This window comes from Catharus ustulatus, chromosome 10 (genome assembly GCF_009819885.2).
Source record: "Catharus ustulatus isolate bCatUst1 chromosome 10, bCatUst1.pri.v2, whole genome shotgun sequence".
Lineage (NCBI taxonomy): Eukaryota > Metazoa > Chordata > Aves > Passeriformes > Turdidae > Catharus > Catharus ustulatus.
The window spans coordinates 6,320,085-6,347,307 of NC_046230.1; the positions used below are offsets into that span (position 1 = coordinate 6,320,085).

Here is a 27,223-nt window from a genome sequence, read left to right on the forward strand (position 1 = left end):
ACCTTCCCTCCAGCCCCAAGGCAGTGAGTAACAGCCATGGTCACATTTAGTGCTGCTGCACCAGCTGCCAGGCACAGGAGGGGCTGCAGTAACCTGGCTGCTCTGAGTAACTCCCATTTGTTGTGTGACAGAGCCTCCCCAGCTGCACTGCAGCTGCTGCTGCTCACTCCCCAGCATGAGCCTGAAGGAGGAGAGAGGTAGAACAGCCATGTCCCAGGTAGCTTCTCTTCCCAGGAAAGTGCAGTGAGTAGAGCTGTGGAGCTTGGAGCCTCTACCTGGGGTGGGGGGAAAAAACAGCTAAACATCATCTAAAAGCACAATATAAAAGGAGCATTTCAAGTAGGACTTCCAGCTCCCCAGGTTTTTGGATGCATGGGAGGCAGCACTTCAGGCTGCTGATGCACACTGGCTGAGCTGGCTGCAGCACATTGAGGGGAGCTGCATGACCCTACATGTCTGTGCCTCAGCAGGAAAAGGCTCTTGGTGCTGTGCCAGGTAACAGAGCTGGCTGTAGCAACAGGGGAAGGTAAATGGAAATGCTACTGTGTTGGGTGTCATGGCAATGGTGGGAGATCTTAAACTGTGAGCATTCTGTAAGGGTTTATAATGCCCAAGAAGACTTTCCAAAGGTAAAGCTAGTTTAGAGGCAGAAGCTGTGATAGGTGAAGGGATACATACACAGCCTCTTCAGCCTGCCCAGATTCAGAAGAAGACACTCCATGAGAAACCCACTTGTCACTAAGAGGAAAGTAAAGCTTTGTTAGTTGTTTCCTAACCTCAGTGTTGCTGCAGATTCCATCCTCTCTCCGGTCCCTTGCCAGCACAAGAATTGGGCTTTTAAATCATCTCCATTTCTAAACAGGCAGTTGCTCTACCAGGACATGCTGGAAACAGGTTCCAAAGCTGCTCTGGACAGGCTTCTGAGAATTTCCTTGAAGTCCAGTCACCTAAAAAAACCAAGAGGTACAAAATAAAATCCCTTCAACAATGTGCAGCCCTTGAACTTAACAGCAAGGCAAGTTACTTACTGTGTTCCTCAGAGCAGCAGGAGTTGTCATAACTTACAGACAGTTGGAGACTGACCTTTCAGGCTCTGTCTTGGGAGTAGTTGAGACTGAATCCCTGTGCCTCAGCTGCTGCATCTTGCTCCTCCTTCCTGACTCCAGTGATTTTTTCCTTAGGAAGTGGGCCAGGTGATAAACCAGTCAGTTTTCTTTAGCACTACAGCGATGAAACCATTCATGGGTTGGACAAAAATAGCACCTTGTTCCCTGAGACATGGGACTAACATGACATTTTGTTTCAGGAATCTGTCAAACTTCCTTTAGCCCAGCTGGCTGTTAGAGCTTTCAAGTCTTTCCCATGGCAGTTTCTTCCCACAGACTCCAGGTCACTTCAGACGTACAGGGCAGAAGAGAGAAAATTCTTCTCAAACCTTGTGGCAGTTCAAGAAATTGTAAGTTGTAGCAGTGCAGCTCCTGCACCTGCTGTGGGACCTTCCCAGATTTACAGCAATCTCACATTAACCACCCCTCTACCCCCCACAACCAAACCACACCATGGTGGATGGGAGAAAGAAGCCCAGAGAGGGTTTCCATCACTCTTGAGGCTGAGTGGGTAAGGGAAATGGGGTACAGGTCTGGTTGTGAAGCCTGCACTACATGAAAGATACCTGTCTGTTTTGCCTTTAATAATTCCTTGAATTCCTACTACTAAATGGGATGACATAATGTGATGGTGCAAACAAGCACTTAAAAGAAAACTATAGTGAAGAGGGTGCTCATCATACTCATGATTTTGAATAGTTTATTAAATGAAAGGTGAAGCATCAGTTTTAAATTGTACAAAAGGAAAAAAAAACCTCATATTGTAAATGTACAATTTACAGAATTACTAGCAAAACCAATCAAGGAGACACTCATAATACAAAAACCTATTGACTGCAAACTGAACTGGAGACCCATTGCAGGTACCATGATAATAAATGTTTGTTATACAGTATTCTACAATGTTAAATTAGGAATCAGTTTTCCACACAGAGGACTGTGAAGCACAAGGTTTGTCTGAGACTCTGACTCAAACTGGGCAGCATCTGTTGTGCCACCATGCTCACAGAGTGATCCTGGGACAGGTCCTGCAGCCATTCCTGCCCCCAGGCCGTGGGGGTGCACAGAGGGAGGTAACAGGGTTTAAAAAGTTCCAGCTACTTCTTGGGATCAATACATCCCCAACCCACACTAAGGAATGGCTGAATTACCTGGTCAGACATTTTTGGCAACCATGTCTGAGAACTGCACGTGTTGTGAGAGCCAAGCTCAGCTGGGTGAGGTGCTGGGCTCGGTGAATTTGGGCTCTTTCCCTGCCCGTGCTGGGCACTGAGGGGTTGGGCTGGTGTCCAGTAAGTTTGAAACAGAAAAAAGCTCCATGATTATGCTGCAGTTGCTAAAACTAAAGCACCTCTGAAACTGCTGTGCTCCAAGTGGGTCAGTCTGCTTGGTATCTCAACTGCTACTGAGTGCAGAAAGATGAACGTTTTGGGGCCAATTGTTGGAGAGCTGGAGCTGTGGAGGGCCAGCACTGCTGGTGCCAGGCCAGGCTGGGTAAGGAGCAGCTACTACATCGAGTCATAAAATTGAAGCATAATGAAATTCCAAATTATTGAAGACATTGAAAAATATCTTAGTACAATGAATTAGCTGAGAATGTTTTGGGGTTTTTTTGGAATTTTTTTTTTCATGTTTTTAGCTTTTTTGAAAAATCATATTTTTTTCCAAAGAATTACTCTCAATATGCACAGTTAACACTGAAAATGTAGCTGTATTCCATTGTAAGCTTAAGAACTTCACCATCTAAGCACAAATTTCTATGCAGCACATACAGTACTTCTAACTGGCAAAATTAATTTACAAAAATAGCGGAAAAGGGTATTTACGGCATGGAAAGTAGACTCTGTTTTATGGTACAGTTAAAATTACTTTTAGTATGCTAAAGTGATCCTTTCCCCCACCCTTGAACTATTTTTTTTTAATAGGAAAGTTGCTGTTTATGTACCTTGTGTTGGCAGGCTTGAAGTAGGTAGTAAAAACAGCAAAGTGATTACTTGAGAACCATTTGTGTGTTTTACTGAGAATACTTTATTTGCTGGTATAAGTTGCTAAAAATGCACAGAGCAAGTACCAATAGAAAATTTACTGTTTTTGTGTCCCCATGTGCTATATAAAATGAATGTTACACAGCATCTGTTGGAAAAGTGGCTTCATGGACATCTCTTACTTTATGTCCCATTATAAATAAAAATAAATCTTCTCAAGAGTATAAAATCTGGGTTTATCATATCAGAATCTGAAATTTTTTGGCAGAGATGCACGTCATTAGAATTCTAACCTCTTCTCTGAGAGTGTTTTCTCCATGCCTATGAGAGGACATAAGCGTACCATAATGTTAATCAAATCCAGTGTGTTCCAAAACACTTTTCCGTAGCCAGAACGACCTGCTTACAGCAGCCTTGCTAGTCAGTGGCTGATAGGCATAGGTTTAATAAAAATGGCTAGCTTTGAAAACATAAAAAGGCAAATGTTAAAACTGTTTTAAATTGTACAGCAGAAAAATAAAGTTAAAAAGTTCTGTTTTCACTCAATGTTGTTTTCAGAAAACATATGTAGAACAGTGTTTATTTTGACAGCTGTCTTAACAATTTAAAACTTCCTCCTCATCCAGAAAAAAAAAAAAAATCCATATTAGGACAGTCAAGAACAGGGATACAAATGATTTTTTAGGTCAGCCCTTCTGAGGTGACTGGATTGGCCAACATTCCCGTGTGTCATTAAGAAGCTCCTCTTCTCTCCGTCACTACACCAAGGGGTTGACCTCAATCATTTGGTTAAAAATCAAACCGTATCACATCAAAAATGTGGTTTTCATACAAGCTATCACAGTATATAGGCCTCTAGCTCTAAACAATAGAGTTCCAAGTTTGTAAAAGGTCTCGTCAGACTTCAGAACATGGGCATGCCAAATCCCTGCAAAAGGGGGAAAAGACAGTGGTTATATGGGGTGGGACAAGAGCAGAGCTCAAAGCAAGCAGAGCAAGCCAGGCCTTACTGAATCGTCCTCGATGATCGCCGCCGAGTCGAAGAAGTCCGGCCGCAGCTCCGCGCGTTCGCGCCGGTTCCGCGACGGTGGCTGCAGCACATGGGGGTTGGAACAGCATGGGGCACAGGGAGCCCTGCTGGCCACAGGGCCACCTGTGCCTGCCCCTCATCTTCCCTCTGGGGCAGAGGGGCCCCACACAGCACAGCACAGCACTCCCTCAGTTCTTTGTTATTGAAAGAATGGGGTAAAAGCTGATGGATTCTAATTCTCTGTGCTCATAGTTAAGGACTTGCCCAAGGTTCTTGCTGACTTAAGGATGTTTCTGTATTCTAGGCCAGACTGCACAGAAACTCCCTCTTAAATGTCTTTATGCTTTAAGTTCATAGTGAAACTTGAGCTCTGACATGGTCAAAAATGGATTTACTAACAAAAAGGGTACTGAAGATATTGAAATATTTCTGAGGCTTAAACCCTTGGTGGTGTCCTTCCCCAGGAGCACAAGACTAAATATGAGCCTCACTGGCTTGATTTCTTTTTGCCTTGGATGTTACTTACTTGGTAATCACACGAGTGCTGGCAATAACCTCAGTATGCAGCAGCCTTTCCCAGGACACTGTAGCCCAGTCCTAATATAACCTAGGGCTTGTTGTTTGGATGGGAAAGGAGAAGCAGGCATAAAAATGGTGAGGTGTGTAAAGCAAACTGCTCCTTTTATCCCATTTTATAGGGGAGCAGTCATTCCAGAGGGGAGGCCAGGTAAGGTTGGAAGTGCTGCAAGGAACTTCTCCCAGCAGTCAGTGCAGTACTGGAAGGGACTGAGGCTGTCATTGATAATGGGACCTGTTTGGGAGCAATCCCTGTTTAAGGAACTCCCACCCACACACCAGTGCCTGTGCTCCCTCCTGCTGTGCCAGCAGGACTCTGGCTGCGACCTACTGAGACCTCAAGTAAAGATCCACCTCCTCAAAACCAAACTGACCAGGAAAGGGAAAGAGGGGAGCCCTTGTGCCAGTGTGACACATCATGGCTGCATAAAGAGCCATGTCAGCACAGCCTGTCAACTCATAACCTGATCCTTGTGGGCTGACAAGTCCCAGGTGTCTGATGGTGCTGCTGCCTGCACCTGCCCAAGGACAGAGTCTTAGGGAGAAGGAGCACTAAGCAATGCTCCTTGTGTGGCTGTGGAACAAACTCTGTGGCCTTGAGCCTGCAGCTGGAGGCTCTGGGAGGTGCTCACATAATTTCCACTCTGAACATTCAGACAACCAGAGGCCAGGCTCAAAATATTGAAAATTTTTGTTCACACTTCTAAAATTCCTTTTAAATTAGCTTTCAACTGTTTTAAACTTGCCATTGATAAGATTTACTGACCAGATCAATGACCATTGTGTCCTCAAATTCTTCATTCATGTCCTCTAGCTGGCCTCGTGAGGACATCATTACATCTTCAAAGATGGGCTCAGCGTCATCTTCCATTAGACCTCGTCTGAGAAAATAAAGACAGAGTCATTTCCAGGCAGAAAAACTTCCCAGCCCTGATCTTTGTCATTAAAAAAATGCTCAAATCCTATCACCTAATGCCTTTGCTCAAACCCTGATGCTGAGGGTACAGTCAACAGGCTCTCTGGAATATCAACAGGAGGCAAACTGCACATAAACTCCCCTCCCCCAAGCCCTGCCCCAGGCTAAAGCAGCAAGTCCCACTGACAGCACCATGACCAGTAACTAAAGTTGTCCCAACAAGAACAGGGCAGTAACTCCTCTTGTGTTTGCCTGCCCTTTTACCAAGGAGGAGTGACACTGTTTGCCAGGATCACTGGTAAAGCCCTGGGACTCCAGCAGTGCCTGCAAGCCCAGTTCCAAAAGCTCTGAAGGTTCCAGCCCCCATGCTGAAAGATTCGGTGGGATCAGCACAGAGCATGTGGTGCCCCAGTGTTCACCATGTGTGTTCCCTCCATTACTGCACAGGGGGACACCTTGGCAAAAAAGGATGGAGAGCACAGACACAGGAACAAGCTGGTGGGCAGAGCTCACAGGGAATTACACAGCACACAAGTCATGGAACCCCTCTGACATAGAAACAGTTGAAGGCTGGGACAGAGGAATGGGGAACTGCACCCTGTCACTAGGCCTGGTGTCTGGCCATGATCATAGAATGGCAGTGCTGGGCTGGATCCATCCCAGCACTACAAACTGTCCCTCTGCCTTCACCACAAGGGTGACATGGCACAGAAACGACTGGCAACAGCAGGAAAAGTAACATTTAAATCACTGTGTTGTCCTGCAGATGGTTCTGCTCAGGGCAGCAGGCTGTGACCACTTACACTGCGTGCCTTACGCCACTTCTGCCTTTCATGTAGTTCATTCCTGTCCTGTCCTTTCGATTGAGATCCTCCAGCTTCTGCTGGCCCAGCCACGAGATCTGCATCTGGGGACTGACACACAAGGAGTAAGTTAGGAACAGCAGTAACAGTTCTGAGCTGCCTATTTTGGGGCAGTTTCTATCTCCAAGTTCTGTGTCTGGTCATGCTTCCACAGTCTGTCGCCTCTCACTGTATGTGCACAAAAAAAATCAATTAACTGTTGCAATAAAAGCAGGTATGGAAACACTGACATTGCTTCTTCATTAGGGGCAGGCACCTGGGATGAGAGCACCTCTAAAGCTTATTATTAAATAGTACTTCACTGTGTCAAATGAGGCAAAGTATGAACAAGAATGGATCCAAATTAGTAACTGACAAAAATGTCACACAACATGAAAAACAAATGGTTTTTACACAAATACCCTGATCAACTTAAGGGCCAGTACCTCACCCACATGTAAACACCTTCCAGGCTGCACTGCTGATGCCACCAACCAGCAATGCCTCTGCTTCAATTTGTGTGGTGCAGCATAAGGAAACAGCAGCAAACTGTGCAGTTCTTCTGGAGCAGCACCAGGTTTTACTGTACTCTTGTACCCTATGAGACTGACAGGATAAACTGGGATAACCCACGAGGAGACAGCCTAGAACCAAACCTGATCATGATTAACCCGTCAGTTCAGGCAGCTCTGTAGCTGGGGCAAGTGTTTGCCCTCCTAAGCTGACCTGGAGAAAATGTGACAGCCAAGCAGGGAGGATTCCCATTCCCCCCTGGCAGTTCACATTGGGAACTCCCACGTGGAATCCTGCTCTTGCAAAGGAGCAGAGAGGAGAGAGGAGCTCTCTGCCCTGGCTCACAGTTCTGTGCTCACAGCACAGACTGAGACAGAGGAAAAAGGGGCTCAGGTGCTGGGCAAGAGCCTGCTCAGCTCACCCAGGAACATGGAAGGGTCTCAGAGCTTAAGGCTGGCTGCTCATCAGGCTTGAGAGGAAACCACAGCATTGGGAAGCTGTCCCACTTCCAGAGTAATGGAATGGTCACAAAGAGACTGCTGGGCCAGGATGAGATCAGAGAGGGACAGAAAGAATTTCTAAGTTTTGTCTGGTTTTACTGCAGAGTAGAAAATTCTTCAGGAAAAACTGAAAGCCTCAACATTTTCCTCATCACCTGGAAGTTATGGCAACACCTGGGGAAGCAGGAGATGGGAGGTAAATCCTTGACCTCAGAAAGGCAAGCAGGAGCTGTGAGCACAGCCCTCCCTAGCTGTGGGACCAGGAGGAAAGATGTGACCTGGGCTCTGCCTGGGCTGTGCTGCTGTGCCAGGGTCACTGGCCCATGACCCACAACCAGCCATGCTCACCTGCTGCATACTGGTAGCACCTGCTGGCAGCACCTACAGCCACACAACCACTGAGAAAATAACCAGTGTTTTCCCTCGAAATGGAGGTGATGAAATGGGAGCAAAGGGATAAAATCAATATATAATTTAGGGCAATTATCCCAAATCAGGAATTACTAGCTCAGCAGCTGGAAATTTAGAAAAAAATCAGTCAGAAATTTAGAAAAAAATCAGAAATTTAGAAAAAAATCAGTCTGGAGAACCTTAACTCTGATATCAGGCAGGGCTAAGAAAAGAGAGTATCTACAGGTCTTCCAAAGAAACAGCTCCACCCAACCTGGGACACAAGCACTAGGAGGATTTAACCAGAACTACATGGCTATGCTATGAGATAATTTTAACATAAGACATTTCCACTATTATTTAATTACAACATATTTTTCTGGGACCTGAAGATAATCCAAGTACAGTAGTTTCACGAATACAAGCCGCACGGATTATAAGCCGCACCCCCGGTGCCTCGACAATGTTGCTGTCTGTCAATAGATAAGCCGCACCCCGAATATTAGCCGCACTTTCGTTCGTCGCGAGAATCCGTGCGCAGCTTTCACAAATTGGCCAATTAGTAACAGGATCGCGGCATAGCGGGCTTTACTGGCTCGGGGCGGGGCCAGGAAGGCTCGGCCCGCTCATGGTTGCCGACGGGGCCGGGTGGCCCAGCTCAGCGCCACAGCTCGGCGGGGCTGGCCGGGTGGTGCTGCCGCCGCCGCCGGGCTCGCTGGCCCCCCTCTCCCGTCAGCACCGCCCCGCTGCCGCGTTCGCTCGCCCGGCTGGCAGGGCTGCCGCCGCCGGGCTCGCCGTCCGCCCCGCTGCCGCTTTCGCTCGCCCCGCGCCGCGCGAGCGCCGCGCCCGCCCCGCGGCGCTTTCGCGGCTCGCGGCGGCGCTTTCGCGGCTCGCGGTTCGCGGCTCGCGGCGGCGCTTTCGCGGCTCGCGGTTCGCGGCTCGCGGCGGCGCTTTCGCGGCTCGCGGTTCGCGGTTCGCGGTTCGCGGCTCGCGGCTCGCGGTTCGCGGTTCGCGGCTCGCGGCGGCGCTTTCGCGGCTCGCGGCTCGCCGTTCGCGGCTCGCGGTTCGCGGCTCGCGGCTCGCCGTTCGCGGCTCGCGGTTCGCGGCTCGCGGTTCGCGGCGGCGCTTTCGCGGCTCGCGGCTCGCGGCTCGCGGTTCGCGGTTCGCGGCTCGCGGCTCGCGGCTCGCGGTTCGCGGCTCGCGGTTCGCGGCTCGCGGCTCGCGGTTCGCGGCTCGCGGCGGCGCTTTCGCGAGCGCCGCTTTCGCTCGCCCCGCCGGCAGGGCTGCCGCCGCCGCCACCAGGCTCGCCGGCCGCCCCCTCCCGTCTGCACCGCCGCCGCGTTTCCTCGCCCTGGCCGGCACTGCAGGCCCCCGCACCGCCGGGCTCCCCCACGCTGCTGGCCCCGATTATGCTGGGCTTCCCCCGCTGCCAGGCAGCCCCACCCGCCGGCCTTCCTGCTTCTGCCATGCTCCCCTGCGCTGCTAGCCCCAGTTCTCCCGGGCTCCCCCGCCCTGCTGGCTCAGGCTCTGCCGCCCGCCCCCGACACTGCTGGCCCCGCCTCTGCCAGGCTTTCCCACCTCTGCCGGGGCCGGCCGGGCTCCAGCTTGGCTTGGGGCTGCCGCGGGCTCTCACTTCCGTGTTGGCAGCTTTTAGAATTTTGTTAATAGATTAGCCGCCCCAGAATATTAGCCGCACTTCCAGGTTTCCACCAAAATTTTGGTCAAATTGGTGCGGCTTGTATTCGTGAAATTACTGTACTGCTGACCTGTAGTCAAGGCATTTCCATGTGGCTTTGCAAATCAACACTGCATCTCTGGAGCCACAGGCTAAGAATATCACTATAAACCACAAGCAATTCCTTTGCCTGGCAGACTGTATTTGATGCTGAAATTCCAACACTTACTTGTGTAAAAAATCCTGTTCAGATCCCTGCTCCGACTCGTGCTCCTGGATCTGCTCTCCCATTTGTCTGGTGTTCTCTCTCAGGACAGTGGAGGTGAGCTGAGGTGTCTGCAGTGTCCCTGGAGTATGGATGTTCTCATTCCTGTTCAGCCAGGAGCCTTCCAGGCTCTCATCTAGAGAGAGAACATTGAAATCACCGCTAACTTCTGACCACATGCAGGGCAGCATTCAAGCAAGTGTGCACTAAGGGATCACCTGGTTAAATGCTTGGAATGATAAGATTTTAAGTTCAATTTTTAGATTCTGTTCTTTTATGTATTACTACCCTCTATTCCCAGAAATAACAACAATTTCAAGGGAACACACACAAACCCCATTGCAAACAAAGTCATACTGCAGCACAGCCTCAACTGCTGGGTATCTCAAACACATACAACCAAGGTAATTCCCAATTCCTCAGTTTATAGTTGGAGATTGGTAAAATCTTACGCACCTACAGCAACCTAGATGCAGTTAAACACTAAGACAAGGTGGAGCATAAGCCCCAAAATCTGGTCAATCCAGAACTTTAGAACTGTCAGAACCACTGGAGTGGAGCAGGGAGGGGACACTTTACTCAGTGATAAAAATGAGATAAAAGATGAATGAAGATCTAGCTGGGATCCTGTGCTTATGTTGGGAAGGAAGCAAAGCAGAAAGGAGGGAAGAGGGAGGTCTTGAGAATGGGTTAGAGCAGGAAGTGTGCAGCCAGAGACACATAAAAAACAATTCAGTTGCTGGAAAGAAAGACAAGAGATGAGAAGATCACAGGTTTACTAACAGGATATGTGTGGTGAGAAATGGGGATCTCCATGGATCTGTTCATTCTTCCCTTGACTTTTCCTAACCTTTAGGCATAAATGTTGTCTGAAAAGCTGCCTATTTATTCTCAAATTTATCTTGGAATAATTTTTATGTTAGTGATTATTTTTTAAAAACCTATTGATTTCCTTTGAGGCATTGTGAAGAAATGTCACAGAGAACATTTCCTCTCAGAAGCAACAGGGAATGTTCTCCAAGCCAGTCTGTGCCGGATTTAGGTGAGAAAGGAACCAGAGGGGACTGGATATGGTTGCTTGATGCCACAGTAACTTCTGCAGTGACCTTTCTCCTATTCTAGATCCTTTAGAGTGGAAATTAAAGAAACAAAAAAATTCTCAAGTGGAAAGTACTGGAAATCAATTCTCCTTTCTACTGATCACTGAAAGAGGGTGACACAAAAGAGCATGAGGTAAGCAAAGCCTAAAAACTACATTTTAAGCCTGAGATTTGTCTTATTGGGAGGCAAAGATGCTACTACACTTCCCAGGGTAAAAAAATAAAATAAAATAAAATAAAATAAAATAAAATAAAATAAAATATATATAGCTAAAATACAGAATAGAATGAAATGGCAGCAGGAGGAAAAAAAGAAAACCTCAGTAGCTGAATTCTGTGAAAATCTTGGCATCCTGAAAGAAGAAAAAGTGCCTGAAGAAAGGAGCCAGTACTTCATGTACCTACACTCGAGGCTGGCTGTGAGAAACCAAAGGACTTGGTGCAGGGACTGCTGAACAAGATCTGCAGTAGAGAATGACCTGGCTGTATGGGCAAACTTTTGAGGAATATTCTGGGAAATTGCTGTATATTCAGGCAAATGGGCACTAGATTCCTCACTGAGAGGTTACTGTCATATACTGACCTTGGAAAAACCCCTGAAGTTTAAGATCCCACTTACATCTACTGTATAGTGGAACAGCAAATTAGTGTTCACAAAATCACTACATCACAGATTGACCAGGAACAGCCTTGTAAGGAATTTGCTATCACAGCCAGATTCCTGATGAACACATCTGAGGTCCCAGGAAGAGTAAAGGCAGACAACACTAGAACTATTTTAAACAAAAATGGTGTTCCCCAATGGCCCTGCAACAATGGAGACCTGTTATTAGAATCTCTGCCTGGAATCTGCTCCAAATCCCAGAGAATTAACAACTCCCCAGAGGAACCCACAGGCAGAAACCCAACATTTCAGAGTGAGAAAGAGCAGGTAACTTCTCAAACACCTCTTCCACCAGCAGTAACAGCTTTTAACCATTCTGATTGCCAGTTTTGGTCAAGACAAACAGGAACAGGGGGCTGTGGTGGTATTTCCCCTAAAGACACGCCAGGCCTGACAGAACCTGCAGAACAGATGTCCTGGTTCTGCCACATCCCGAACATACCACATATTTCTGCATGAACTGGTAACCCCCCTCTCTCCTAAGTGTCCAGAATGCCAGAGCCCTGTGCCCTCTCCAACCTTCCACTCTCTTTTTGTGCAGGGGGGGTCGGCCCTTCTTGTTCCTCACGGAGGAGGCCTTGCTGCTGCTGCTGCCGCTGTTCACTGACATCCTGTCATCCTCGCCGCCCGTCACCAGCGAGTTCCGGTACGAGATCAGCGGCAGCCAAACGTCCTCTCTTCTCTCCATCATCTGCTCTGTCAGGAACTTCTCCAAGTAGGTGTGCCTGGAAAGGAAAGACAGGGGCTATAGATGTGCAGCAACCTTCCCACAGACACCTGGGTATGGCCACTGTGTCAACAGCCAGGCTGCATCAGAGCCACTGCTGCAAGGATGCAGGATGTCCTTTGGCATCCTGGAACAAGAGAAAAGGTTTAGTCAAATGCAGGCTTTTCTTTTTCCATAAAAAATTGGAAGTCCTGGTCCACTGCCATGAGAAGCCCAGTGCACATGTGTTACAACAATTCCCTCCTGGTCTAGAGGGCATAGGAACTGTTTTCTTTTTCCATTATTTAATTATGGAATTATAAGTAATCTCTAAAGTGAACATGCACATCTACATAAATGTGATTCTAATGAGTTTCAGGCTGCAGAGCTAAATATTCAGATGTTTGGTAAGAGAACTCAGGTACTTCAGCATCACTTCCTGCACCCCTCAGTCACAATTTTCTTTAATACCACCTTGCCAGGCTGCCAGCAGTGGGAGTCAACTCCACACATTCCATATGAAAGGCAGGGGTTTCCTCTGTTAGCTCATGGCAGCTTGGAGTTGTTACACAGCCCAGCTCCAGAACAGGCCCAGGAGCCACACTGCTCATGTGAGAGTAACAACCACATCAGCTTTTTGATTCAATTAATGGTCTTTGTCCAAGACACTGCAGGTTCCTGTCTGTTTTATTAAATATTGTCAGTGCTTCCTTCCTTCTTTTTTCATGTGTATATCAACTCCCAAACCTGGCAGTAATGTGCAATTCTTCATGTATTCTCTATTTTATGGTACCCAACTGTGCCACTTGAGTGCTTCATGGCTTTAGAGAACCTACCTGCAGAAGAGTCTTGGAAAGTAAGTTTTTCTGCCTCCAGTTTGTATTTATAGAACCAGATTGCATGTTTATGGCCAAAGGAGGAAAATGACATCACTTGGGAGTTCTTTACTGCCCGGATGCCAAACTTGCCACATCTGCTCAGCATTTTGGGGGAGCTTCACAACTGGCAGCTCTTATCAAGTCTGAATTTCCAGAAGTGAGAACACCATGCTGAGGCTCTGCCTCACCTGACACTCACTAGTCAGTGTCCAGTCTAAGCCAACTGTGTCCTTGAGAGAAATAAATGGGAATAAGTGCCTCCAAGGACAATCTCCTCTATTCTGTCCTACATTAGTTCTTCAGCATTTCCCTGCCTGTATCTGCCTTAATGGATTTGTAACAGACTGTAAGTACAAATTTTTTTTCCTCAGCTGTATGAGTCTGGCACCTTACATGAACAGTTTTATGTGAAATCCATAGATTTGAATAAATCCATAAATGGCTATCACCAGTTCTGAAGGTTACTCATAAAATAAGTGGCCAGATTAACAGGCTAGGAAAATGACATTAAATCAGTGTTGCTGCTTCACTCCCAAACTGGAAGCTTCTCCCTTTTCTAGCCAGAGAAAGAAGGCAGCAGCCCAGCAGAAGGAAGCAGAAGCCTGTGCTGGATCCTGTCAGGAAGGGTGTTCTGGAGCAACACCCGGACACCTGCAGGGTCTCAGGTGGATGATCTGGGGTTGAGGCAGGGAAGCCAAGCTGAAGAACCTGGGCAGCCAAGCAGCCTCCTGTTCCTGAGACTGAGGGCTCCAGAGCACTTCTGGCTCCAGACCAGAGTCCGTTGCTGAGTTTGGAGAGAGCCCCTGTGCAGGGAGGGATGGAAGTGATCCTGAACATGGGACTTCTCCAGCAGATGGTGGTCATGGACCTTCCTGCACACAGGCAGTCTCTGTGGCAGGGGAGAGGTCCCTGTGGATTGGAGGAGCTACAGGAAAGGGCAAACCCAGCATCCCAGTCCTGTCCTGTCAGTGGAGCACTCTGGGCAGGAGTGGAGCCATCTGCACAGAATCCTTAAATGTCAGCAAATTGTACTGACCCCTCTCATAGTCACCACTGCCCATGGGGTCTGGGGCAGGGCTGAGCTCACCCCAACACAGCAGTCTGGCACAGATCAGATAAATCAGGCCCTAAAGGACCTATGTATTTTCATGATCATCAGATTCAGCTGAGGTCAATAGCTCAGGTATAGATATTATGCCACAGTAAACCTTACAGTCCTGCAGGAGTAGTCACTGGTTGTGTACGTGGGCAGGGGAACCTTTGAGAAAGAATTTAAATGGCAACATGAAGGTGAAGGAACAGTGTCCCAAAGAGCTGAATTTCACTCAAAGGCTCAGCTTAACAGAAGCTGTCAGGAACAGCACGATGTAAATTTAAATGTAAACTGGAAACTTGTGGAAGGGATGACTCTACTGAAAGGCTAAACTTCACTAAATTCAACAGGAATCAGGCCAGTGGCACTTAGGCCACCATAGAGGAGAATCTACAGTTCAGATAGGAAGACAAGCCATAAAAGCCTGTTATCCTTAAGTTCTGTCCTGAAGAACAGGATAGAGGCTGACAAGATTCCAGGATATAACAATGAAGAGCAGATGCGTATGTTGTTCCAAGACAGCCTAACTGGATCATCCCATTCCCTACCTTGTTTAACTATTTGTCCTACAGTGTTTGCTGAATTGAGAAATTATTGATACAATGGAAAAGTGAAATTGGTTCCAGTGTGTGCACATGAAGAATTATACAGAGTTATTTCTTACTGCACAGATAAAGCTGTAATGTTCATAGTTGTTAACCCTAACATAAAAGTCCTTTAAAAGAAATGTCTTCACAGAAAAAAACATCTGTCAAACCTTCACAGCATGGTCTGACAGGAAGAGTCAGCTGAGGTCATTCCAGCTGATCTTTCTGACTAACGTTCAGTGTGGTCACAGAATTGACTGGAAAGACACCTATAACCATAAATCAGCAGATCTGGCAACTGCACTTTTAAACTGTCATAAAGTTATTCAGTGAATTCAGTTCCACACTGGGCACACAGTGCTTGGCTGATATGTGACTGGAGTCCTCTTCCAATATATTAAAAGAACAAACAAATATAGGTTTACAATTTAAGTAACTATACAACAGAAACAGCTGTTCCTGCAGTGGTGACAGCCTGTAAATTCCCTGCACTGCTAATGTTAAATTTATTTTCTCCTAGCCTAAAAAAGGACTTTTTATTTTCAATACCCCATGAGAAATTTTAAACAACATTGTTTTGGGAGGTCTCAAACTCACCTCATTAGTGGGTCTGATTTTTCTTTTCCCATTTATTTTTATTACTTCAAAACATAAAAGGATGAGCAAGTATGTATGTAAAATGTCTCACAAGGACTTTCTGCAGCCCTGGGTAGATTGTAGAAACCTCAGAGGAGAGAGCTGCAACCCACACTGCAGGGACTAACAGAGCCCAAGGAAGAAAACAGAGCATTACTTACACAGTCTTTTTGTCCTGTCGCAGGAGCTTAGAAGAAAACTCACTAAGCACTTCCAGGAAAGCAAGGTTAGGAGGTGGATAGTCTTGTCCTTTCTGATTCTGGTACTTGAAAGCAAACTCTATGCCATCTCTACAGTACAGAAATATGAACATGTTCAGACATTTGCAACAAAAAACCCCTAAAAACCAAAAAAGCAAATAAAAAACCCCAAAAACCAAACAAGTTGCCCCAAATCTGAGTTGTGATGAAACTGTATCCTCAGATCCCATCACAAGGTAATCCCCCATTACTAGCAAACAGCTGCTTTTGGACAAAGGGGAAAGCAAAGTTCCCTGTGGATTTGTGAGGCCCCCCTCAGATAAGCACATGGCCAGTCCCTGTGAGAGGCTCCTTGCCCAGGGGCTCCATGGAATGTGTCACAGCAAACAAGCCAGAGTAGAGAACTGAGTTTCCAGAGCAGGGACACAGTTGGTTCTGCTGTCATCTGTGACTCAAGTGAACACTCTCCCTTTCCTCATCCATAAGGCAGTGTGTCCCCTGCCTCCTGCCTGCCTGAGGACAGCATCTGCTGCACCCTGACTGAGCTGTGCTGATCTTGGTCTCAAGGACTGAGCTCTGAGATAGAAAACCTTTATGGCATGGCAAAGTCATAATTTAAATTTAGCAGAACCTTTCCACACTCTTCTATGCAGCAGTTGCACAAAAATGTTCAGTCCACTTACAAAGATTGCCACAATATTTTTGGAGTATGTTTTTATAAAAGTCCTTGGTTTCTCCATAATCCACAGTGGTGTGGAACAAAGAAACATCCTCAGTTAGACACAACTCACCTGAGATAAACAAACACAGCCATGCCAATAAACTCCAAGAGATAATTAGGTAGCAGCTAGTTTGTTTCCTTTCTACCTATATACATATAGAACCCTCCACTTGAAGGAGAAAAAAACCCCATCATTGTTCAATGGTCTGTTGAGATTAAGTACCTTTAGAAAGACAATGTTGAACAAGAGTTTTAATCTGAAATAGTATAAAAATCTAGTTTATTTACCACCACTCACTTGTGTAGTGTGGCCACAGCCTCTCTTGTCTTGATCTGATCCAAGCCAAAAGTGAGGGCAAACCGCCGGGCCAGCTCCTTAATGCCACTTACATGGGCAGATGTCCTGTCCAGGTTGGGACCTTGCTCCTGAACAAGCTCATTGAACAGCTACAGAGAGAATTCAGAGGTTGGTATCTGTGAGCTGGGAAACATCTCTATTGAGAAAGACTTGGGTTCTAAACCTGCTCCACCTGAGAATGGCCTTTGCAAGGACTTTTTGCACTGAGACATAATGGAGTCCCTTGTCACTTACCAGAATTTCTTCTGTCCCTCTGCTGTTTGCCACCTGCCCTCCATCTTGTACTGGTGTGGTGTTACTGTGGTGGAATTCTGCACCCACCTTCCCTGAATTCCATTTATCATTCTCCCAGCTCATCAAGGTCTTGCATTCTTGTGCTGTTCTCTCAAGCACCTCCATCACCCATCAGATCAGGCGGTGCTTTGAATTTGGGGATCAAAACTGCAACTCCTCCACTGTAGCCTCAGTGCCTGTTTGCCCAGAACAGCTGCCTCCAAGGCCCTCCCAGCACAGTACTGAAGTTCTTGGTGTTTTTCCAGCCAGTTCTAGCTCTCCTGGTACTGCCATTTACACCCCATTTCTCTCACTGGTTGCTGAGAGTGTCCTGGCAGCCAGTGCCAGCGACAATATTAAATCAGGCTGCATTACAGCAACTGCTTCTCTCATCTCCACAAGCTCTGTTACCATGCAATTAATGACAGCAGCTTAATTTGACAGGACTCCTCCTTGACAAATGCACACTGGCTGCTACCTATCACTGAGGCACTTGCAAAGAGCTCCTCTCATTACTTTTTTCACTGAGTTTTGTCAGCCTGACTGATCTATGGCACCTGCTTCCTCCTCTCCAAGTTTTACAGACAGGGGCTGCTTTGATATTCCCTGATTCTTCTGGAAGTACATCTGTTTTTCTCAGGCTTGCACACATCTCCCTCAGCTTCCTGATTGCCACAGGAAATCTCTTAGGAAAGAATTTTGGGGGGTCCAGCTCATTTGAGAGCATCTAATTTGTAAAAGTAATTTCTCTGTGCAATGGCTATAGCTGGTACTTCAAGGGCCTAAGTGTATTTAGTGCACTTTGTGCTGTTGGCTGACAGATTTCATCACCAGGCAGTAATTTATGGTTGATGTAAAGCAATTTTTTCCAGGAAAAAACATGTCTAACTGTATTGGAAGACTTAATTAGCTGGAAATTTGAAAAATTCATCAGTATTTAGACAAAGTATAAGGAAGATGCATTACTTGACCAAATGCTAAGAAGAAAAAGCCATCCTAATTCTTCTTGTTGACTCAGGATCAATAAACAAATGACACGAATCAGCTTGGACCAAACTGCTCTAAGGCTCTTGTCTCCCTCCCTTCCATTTTTAACTGCCCAAATCTTGCCAGTGTGGGCCTATGGAGACAGAGATTACTGAGACAAAGGAGCAGTGACAGCCTGAACTGGGGAGCAGGAAAATGAAGAAAATATCCTAAGGAAGTGCAGCATTTCAGCTTCCCTGTAAAGAGCATCAGAGGAAATCCTGGCCAGGGCTTTTTGCTGTGAGGCATTTCTAACAAAAAAATCAATGCTCTTACCTGTTGCAAACTGAGAATGAGTGTCTTTGCACACTGGATTTTATCAATTTGCCTGGTTTTGCTCAAGGTTTCCTTAATGATATCTCCATAGTCATTGTAGTACTAAGAAAAAAAGTGAAAAAAATCCAAATCTTTAAATCAAATCTCTTACACAATTTCTTACAGTTTTCCCAAGAGAAAGATTGCTTGTAATTCTTGATCTGAAAATGCAGCAGTTGCTCAAATCCAGTTTTTGGTGTGAATGAGGGGCAATGTGTCAGTATCAAAATTTAAACTGAGCCCTGTGATAATGCAGGAACTTCTTTACTTATTATATTTTGTAACAAATATGTTGAAAACCAAACAAAAGAGCATTTCCTGCCCCAAACTCAGCACTTGATGAGGTGACCCTAATTTAAATTTGTCTCCCTGTCCCCCAGTTTTAAGAGAAGGAGGGGTGTGGAGAGAGGAGAAGCCTAACCTAGAACAGCAGGGAGGGAACTCACCTGGATGGTGACAGCTTCAGTTTCAAACTCTCACTCTGGCAAACAATCCCTAAGCAAGACTAACCCTGACTGATGGCTACAGTGTGTCCTGGGAATTTTATTGTGCTGTGTGCCCAATGAACAGAGAATTTTAAGTTAAACCCTTTATGTTTTACATCAACATCTCAAACAGTGTCCAGAGTAAAGGACCTGCTCTGTCCTCCAGCTCCTCCCCCTGGATTGTCACCTCTGTGATGAGCAATGCCCTGCAGGGACAGGTGGGGCAGGACCTGAGGGGTCAGTGGCAGGACTGCTGATGTGCCTGTTCTGGCAGGTAAACTCCCATGCACTGGGGCAGCAGGAGCTGAGCCCTCCTGACCTTCACTGGGCCTAAAGGCTCCGTGGAAGCAGGGAAAGAAGATATTCTATTGCCCACTTACAGCACAACCACTCAGAACTTTATTTCCTGCTGTCCTGTTTAAACCAACCTCCTCTCCCAAGAACCCTCCTGCCTCAAGGTAAGCACCAAGCCTGGGAGACTGACAGTGGAACATGACATGGAACAGGTAACTTCTTCGGGATTCTAGAGATCAATCTGAACAGCAGGGGAAGAAACTCTCTGTAAAGTGGAGCCTCTCTGGAAATACTCAGCACCTCAGGACCAGCTTTTGGTGCTGCCTTAATTAAAGCACATGTGCTACAAAGAGGTCAGTGCTCACTGCTGCTCAGTGCCAGGTGTCATTTAGAAAGGAAAAAGTACTACACAGGATCAAATAAAGCTGAAAAAGCTTTCAGGAGTGTTTGGGCTGTAACTCCAATCCTGGCAGGGATGGCAGGAGGAGTCCTGACACTGCAGACTGGGCTCAGTCAGGACAGGAGGATGCACAGCCTGTACCTTCATATAGTGTTTGAAGATATCTGCTGCTGCATGCATGTCCACAATGTCATAAATTATCAGCTTGCTAAAGGCAGCCAGAAGGTTTCTTCTCTTATGTAAAGCTTCTATTTTGTTGGCTTCATCTTCTTCATCTCCCTCTGAAAGAATCATCAACAACAGAATATTTGTAAGTAACTCTTAAGCTCTAAAACAATGTTATCAAAGGGGAGTTTTTAGAAAAAAAAATCAATTCTTGAACATGAAGCAAGAAGGATTGTTGGAGAAGAAGCTAAAATGAAAGGTGATAAGTCTTGAGTCCTGTCTACTTCAAAACTTCAGGGAAGTTTAGGAACATGACACACCACTGACCAAGGCTGCTCTCCACAATCCTGAGGAGATCCTGAATATGGAACTGAGTCATTTATTTCCTATACCCTGTGAAAGGCCACACTGAACACTTGCTGAATGCTCTTGCTTAACTTCTCAAATGCAGGACATTCAGAGAGGCTCCATTAACATGACTAAGCTATAAATATTTAACAAAAGAAAAATCAGAAAAAAACAGTACTTCTGCATGCCTTGGATTTTCAGATGTGAAATCAATGGCTCTGAACAACAGGAAGTAAAATCCAGTTGTAAGAAGCATTAACATTGAATGGCAATGCCATAAGTATTATGTCCCTATGCGAGACCTCACTCTGTGAATGAAAAATAAACTACACAGATAAAATCTTAAATATAATTATTATATAATACAAGCATATTCCACGACTTACATAAGAAACTTCAGAGCAGAGAACTCCAAAAAGTAAAGTAGGTATTTTACTTCTGAAAACATCTCAACAAACTGATCAGAAAATTCTACTTTCTCAATTCTACTTTCTAAATTCTACTGTGTCTGTTATGAAAATAAGTGAACATACCCATGCTCTGATTTTCATCATCTTGGTCAATAAACACATGATCCATCACAAAACTGAGAAGTTCTGACTGGAGGCCTGAGTCTGGATTGAACACCAAAGGCTGGAGCCCTTCTCGACCTCCCGTCATCAGCTGGTGACTAAAAATCATCAGGAGATCACAGAGCAGCATGAAAGCCTGAAAGGCAAAACACAATGAATGCAGTGAAAAGTCAAGCAAGGAAAATAAAATATCATTGATCTCATTTCCAGATATCCCCTGCTATTGTTAAACAGCTTCTTAAACTGCTCTCAGGTGTAGTTGTTTATGTGCTGTGAAAAGTATTCCATAATGGTTTCCTGGACTTTGGAATGCTGTGCCTTTGGTTCCTAGGTTTATTACCTTCTCCATGTCTCAGATGACCCATATTAAACTTCCATTACTTCTCTACAAAAAGAACTCTAAATCTACCTCTGATCCAATGCCTGCAGTCAGATTTGTAGTAAAGAGAACACACCTCTTTTGATAAACAGACAAAAAAATCAAACAAGTAAAAACATGAACCACATTGAGGGAAATTCATGCCGAGTCACTGTCAGACCCCAAAAATACAGACAAACAGCCATAACAAGGAAATTCTTGCAGAATTTCAGCAACAGCTCTTGCAATAAAAGAACCAAGTTTGTCTGCATGGCTTTAAAATCCAGACAGAAGCCCAAAGCCCAGGCAGAACGGTCCATGATTTGTGCTCATTGCTATTACACCCTCATTACCTGAGACAGGAAAGAAGGCAGTTGTCACTACCTTCCTTTCTTCCAAGGGCTCATTCCTGCATGGCAGTAACACTGTTTTGGCCCCAGATGGCTTTTCTCGGTTCTCACAGCCAGCTGTCTGCATTTGATCACATTCAGCACCCTTCAGAAGCCTTTTTATTCATAGCTTCTGTATTTTTAGCCTCAGGTTCTGAAAATTCTACAAACTTCCAAAATAAAATATGTAAATGCTGAACTTCCTAGTGGCTCCCTTATTTCTGGGAGTATGATATGAAATCTGCATGAGCTACACCAGGCAAGAACAGATGCAAATCATTGTGAATTATATTCTGTTGAGACCTTAGGAACAGATGCTGCTATTTGGGATTTTTCTCCCCTTGATCCAAAAGGTTGTGATTCATTCCACTGATGACCTCACCTGCTCTAACCTCCCTTAATACTCAATAGAACTGAAGCTCTTCCTAATGCAGACCTCTAAAAAAGAGCAGATGAGTAATGCACTGCTGGTGCTGAGTTCTGTCCAATATAAAGGCAGCAGTGGGCTCAGTCACAGGATATTTATTTCCCTCAAACACTCATGGAAAAGTTGAAATGTTTCAGTCTTGTTTCTCTAAATACTTCACACACTTTTCCTTCCTTTGATATGGACATTAACTTTGTCTGGAAAGACTGTTTGGAGTAAGGCTCAAGTATAGCAGGGAAACAATACAATTTGCACATAATTCTCAAAAAAAAATCCAGCAAAACAAAAGGAATAAGTAGCAGTCTTTCACTCAGAATAATGCAGTTTTTAAGGAAAAAAAGAAGAGTAAATCATAGAAGAGTTGGCTGGAAGAGGTCCCTGGAGTCACCAGTCCAGCCTACTCTGCTCATGACACTTGCTTCTCACATGGCCTGCTGGGTGTGGGTTTGTCTGGCTAAGGCTGGAAAACTTCCCCACAGATGGGAACTGCAAAGGAGCTTCTAAAGAAAGCTTAAATGATCAATGAAAAAACCATTGTGGCCACTGGTAAGAACAGAACAAACCCATGTTAATAATGCTCAGAACAAACCCACTGCAGCAATGGGAAGGAACATTTGCCATTTGCTGAGGCAGCAGATGTCAGGTCCACCTCAAGCTGGAAGGGAGGTATTTGCATGGAGCTAGAAGATATTTTCACATTATACAATATTAATATAATATGCCAAAATGAACTACTTTGAATATTAAAAATCAATTACTAAAGTAAAGTCTGCTGGAAGCCAATGACACACAAGTCTTTTACAGATGCATAAACTACTGACATCTCTGAGCATTTAATGTTTATATTTAGCAGCCTCAAGAACAGAGTAAATGCCAAGCAGAGCTACTTTTCAAAGAAATAAAAGAAGTGTCTTTTAAGAAGTATTAACTTTTAAATACCACAGGCAAAAACCACAGGCCAGTTATTAGTTATACTCTTTGCAAAATCTGGGGAGGTCTGATAGAAATGCCATTTGTAGATAAATAAAATGTCATTGACATAAATCAGTGTATATTCACATAACCTCATCTAACAAACCAGCTACTATGTCCTGCAGAGACAGACTTAATTATTTCAACAAACCCTTTGATTCAATGGAAAATCCAAAAAGATTCAGCCCATCTGAGGTCTCTGTCGCCCTCCAAAAGTTCCTATTTCCATCTTTTAATCCAGGGTCTGCAGGAAGAGTCTTTCATCTGAGGTGACTGAGTTGAATGCCTGAAGGCATGAGGGCTGCAAATGAGCCTGAGCATCCAGGTAATCCTTCCTTACTGTTAATTAAAAGTTAATTTGTCATGAGCTGTGCTTTGGAAGTTCTGTTAATACAGCTGCTCTTCTGAGCTGTTTGTTCAGGTTTATTTAGACAGGAGAGCAGATGGTTTTACTTGGAGTTTGAGGTAGTGCTGTCTTGAGTTTTACTACAATTTAACACTCACGCTTTTCTAAGAGCGTGACAGACCATTTTCTTTACCTGTTCTTTGACTGGAGTGTTGACATTTGATAGACACTGCTGGCAGACAGCCAGGAAGGATTTCACAGTTTTCCTCAATACCAACAAGTCCTCCTGGAATAAACATTAAAAAAGAAAGTATATAAAAATTAGTAAGAGGTTTCTTGGTGGAAGCAAAATAAAGTGGTGATGATTTCATATATTCAACAAAAAGCTGTGAAAGAAATAAGCTACTCAAAGAGAACACACAGAGAAACAGTCCCTTGGTTTTACAGCGATGATGAACCAATCACTGAGAAGAAAACAAGAACCCCAAATTACAGTAATTTCACGAATACAAGCCGCACCAATTTGACCAAAATTTTGGTGGAAACCCGGAAGTGCGGCCAATATTCCGGGGCGGCTAATACATTAACAAAATTCTAAAAGCTGCCAACACGGAAGTGAGAGCCCGTGGCAGCCCCAAGCCAAGCTGGAGCCCGGCCGGCCCCGGCAGAGGTAGGAAAGCCTGGCAGAGGCGGGGCCTGCAGTGTGGGGGGCGGGCGGCTGAGCCTGAGCCAGCAGGGCGGGGCAGGGGGGTGGCAGAGCCTGGGCCAGCAGGGCGGGGGAGCCTGGGAGAACTGGGGCTAGCAGTGCAGGGGAGCATGGCAGAAGCAGGAAGGCCGAAGGGTGGGGCTGCCTGGCAACGGGGGAAGCCCAGCAGAATCGGGGCCAGCAGCGTGGGGGAGCCCGGCGGTGCGGGGGCCTGCAGTGCCGGCCAGGGCGAGGAAATGCGGCGGCGGTGCAGACGGGAGGGGGCGGCCGGCGAGCCTGGCGGTGGCGGCGACAGCCCGCCGGCAGGGCTAGCGAACGCGGCAGCGGGGCGGTGCTGACGGGAGAGGGGGGCCAGCGAGCCCGGCGGCGGCGGCAGCACCACCCAGCCAGCCCCGCCGAGCCGTGGCGCTGAGCTGGGCTACCCGGCCCTGTCGGCAACCATGAGCGGGCCGAGCCTGCCTGGCCCCGCCCCGAGCCAGTAAAGCCCGCTATGCCGCGATCCTGTTACTAATTGGCCAATTTGTGAAAGCTGCGCACGGATTCTCGCGACGAACGAAAGTGCGGCTAATATTCGGGGTGCGGCTTATCTATTGACAAAGACAGCAACATTGTCGAGGCACCGGAAGTGCGGCTTATAATCCGTGCGGCTTGTATTCGTGAAACTACTGTAAATGAAATGAGATGGAATTCACAGCAGGATGGCTGGCCCATGCTCTGCAGACCTTTCCCCAGGAGAGCCCTCTCAGCTTCCACGAGAGGATGAGAGCTTCCAGAGAGAATGTCGTGCAGAACAACCTCCAAGCAATGTACAGAACCTACACAATGCACACGCAAAGTTATCCTTGCTGAAATCTTTTGCTGATGCTGGCTGTTCAGCCCACGTGTCTCAGTTCTAGTTTTAGCTTTTCTTATGCTTTCTGCCATGAGCTCTTGTTCTGTGTTTACTGCAGAGCCTTTTTGTGCTCCATATGTTCTCCCTGTGCTGGTTCACCGCACAGGACAGGACTGCCAATGTGCTTTGGGTGTTCCCAAAGCTCTGAACTCATCACTTCCAAAGGAGTGAGTGGGATTTGCTGATATGGACACTGAAGGTCTGTGCACTCCCTCACCTTCCTATTCCTGATCAGTTTTTCTCTGATGATGCAGCCATGGTGCCACTGCATTACCCTGCCATGAGAGAATCTGTAAGACAGCTCTGTCTGTTCTAATCCACAAGTTGCCATTAATCACCCCTCTTTTTTCCTGGACATAAGCCTTCCATTTGGCAGCAGTGAGATGCCTCTTTTTAAAAATTTAAAATTGTGTATTGTTCAGCACTTGATCTATATCATCCCCATTTTCAGGGCCTTCCCAGATGACTGATAAAAATGACCTCTTTTTTAGAAGAGAACAGATCTCTCCCAGAATGCATCAGAAACTATTCCATTGTGCAAGGATAGCTCACCTACAATTTTTCTTTAATACACGGATCAGTTTTGAGCTATTGAATATGAATTACATTAAATCCAAACATGCACCTGAAATGCAATGTGGTATTAATGTCTTAGAGACACTGATGTTTCAACTGTTTTTTTTTCTCAAAAATGCAATCTTGTCAACAAGAAATTGATGTGTTTCTTCCAATCTTAGCTGTTGGCCCTTCAGCCTTGTACCAACTGTGTTTTCTGTCTCTCACTCCAAGATTCTGCCTAGGACTGATGCCAGACTTACCAGCTCACTGTTACAGTATCACCTGATTTACCCCTTTAAGCACTGGGATTACAATCACTTTCATGTTTTCTACTTTCTGTCGCAATTACCTTCCATTGAGATGTTCATGAATTCCACAGAGAAACTAAAACCCATGAGAAAACCTACATACAGGTTAAAAATGGAATGAGTGTGTCTCCCATTTTTCTTTCTGTCAAAGTGACTAACAGGCAGGTACACAGTATTTATTACCCTCTCTCCTGACAGCATAACATGATAGAGATTCATACTGAAAAGTAACAGACAGTAGGAGAAAGCCCAACTGAACAGTGCAATGGAGCCATCTGGAACTCTTCTGAGCTTGGAGAAATCCCCAGACTATTGAAGAGTGGGGATTTTTTTCAACAGATAAAATAGGAAGAAAAAAAAAAATTTGATTTCCAAGTCTTTGAGCGTTCTGGGGTGCACAGCCCACACTCCTGAGGTGTGAGCACCCGATCTGCCTTCAGCAGAAAAGCTGATGTGAAACCATTTTACCATCCTGTTGGCTGTTACACAAAACCACGGGGTCACAACTCTGCAATTTAACTGCTCCTTGGCAGGAACAAGAACGAGCTGAGAGCAAGGACTAGAGTCTGTGCCACCACCCAAACCCCAACCAGGCTCCTCAAAAGACCCATGTCTGCAACTCCTCAGGTACTTTCTAGCTTTAAATTAAAGCTTGGGGTTTTTTACCACTAGAAATAATTTTAAAATGCTGTGCTTTTGCAATGTTCATTTCCCAAATCCCATCCTCTTCTCCCTGTGTGCTCACTGCTTTTCCTCTGAAGTACTTATTATTTGCAGTATTAACTTCACAGTGTTGAAGAACCCTCAGCTTCCAACCTGACTGTGGAAAATGGTCTAACCTTTTGCACCTTGTTACTTGTTTCTTCCCTTCAGCTTTTTGTGTCTTCTGTCCTCATGCTCATATAAATATGAAAGTCACCAAGTCACCACAGTGTTCTTTAAATCCCTTTTAAAATCTGCTAATATACTAATATACTCTAATAGCCCTGCATTTGGTTACTCTGGCTGCTGCTTACACACCAACCTGCTGACCTCTGTCTTGCCTCTAGTCATGCTTTAATTTTACTGCTCTAAGTTTTAGTACTCTATTTTTCTGCAAGTATTTCCTTCTCAGTACATACATATACAGTGCACAGTACAATGTCCTGGGTACCTGGGCCATGGCTGAAGAAATCCAGGTAGAAACAAGTGTGTGTTCTAATCCCCAATCCTCCTGCCTCAGGACTACTGGCCCCCCAAGACTGACAGATCAGAGAACTCTAGGGGAGAAATTACCAGTTTCTTTTGGAACCACCCTCAAACCCCTTTCCACCTGAGGAGGAGTTTTCCTCCAGGCTCCAACAGGCTATGGAGGATAAGTTTTCTCCCCCAAGTACAGTGCTGGTTACCCTAAGGAGCCTCAGTTTGCACAAAAAGCCCTCACGGCCTCAGCCTCCACTGAATATGGACAGAGAGAGACCAAAGGTTAAAACATCACACTGTGGCTATTTCAAGGCTTACACATTTCATTCTTACCTGCTGCAACCTTCCTTTTAGTAATTAATTTTTCCTTTCAGTTTTTGACACCAAAATGGCTCCACAGGACACCCTTGTCTCCACAAGCTAGCTTGAAGAAGTGTTTCAAAATAAGTCTGCCGCAACTCTCTGT

The 27,223-nt window shown here is 45.8% G+C and overlaps 1 protein-coding gene across 3 annotated transcripts in view; it reads right to left on the reverse strand.

Moving 5' to 3' along the window:
• Positions 1-1,780: 1,780 nt before the first annotated feature.
• STAG1 (stromal antigen 1) overlaps positions 1,781-27,223 on the reverse strand; it is a 169,938-nt gene continuing 144,495 nt past the window's right edge. For all 3 annotated transcript variants that reach the window (XM_033069129.1, XM_033069128.2, XM_033069127.2), the window contains 12 exons: positions 23,305-23,397; positions 20,581-20,755; positions 19,676-19,815; positions 18,317-18,418; positions 16,682-16,830; positions 15,624-15,752; positions 12,082-12,287; positions 9,763-9,934; positions 6,417-6,527; positions 5,464-5,578; positions 4,102-4,182; positions 1,781-4,019 (listed from right to left, as the gene is read on the reverse strand). In XM_033069129.1, coding sequence (XP_032925020.1) covers positions 3,996-4,019; positions 4,102-4,182; positions 5,464-5,578; positions 6,417-6,527; positions 9,763-9,934; positions 12,082-12,287; positions 15,624-15,752; positions 16,682-16,830; positions 18,317-18,418; positions 19,676-19,815; positions 20,581-20,755; positions 23,305-23,397 — 1,497 coding nt within the window. In that variant the 3' untranslated portion in view covers positions 1,781-3,995. The remainder of the gene's footprint in view (positions 4,020-4,101; positions 4,183-5,463; positions 5,579-6,416; positions 6,528-9,762; positions 9,935-12,081; positions 12,288-15,623; positions 15,753-16,681; positions 16,831-18,316; positions 18,419-19,675; positions 19,816-20,580; positions 20,756-23,304; positions 23,398-27,223) is intronic.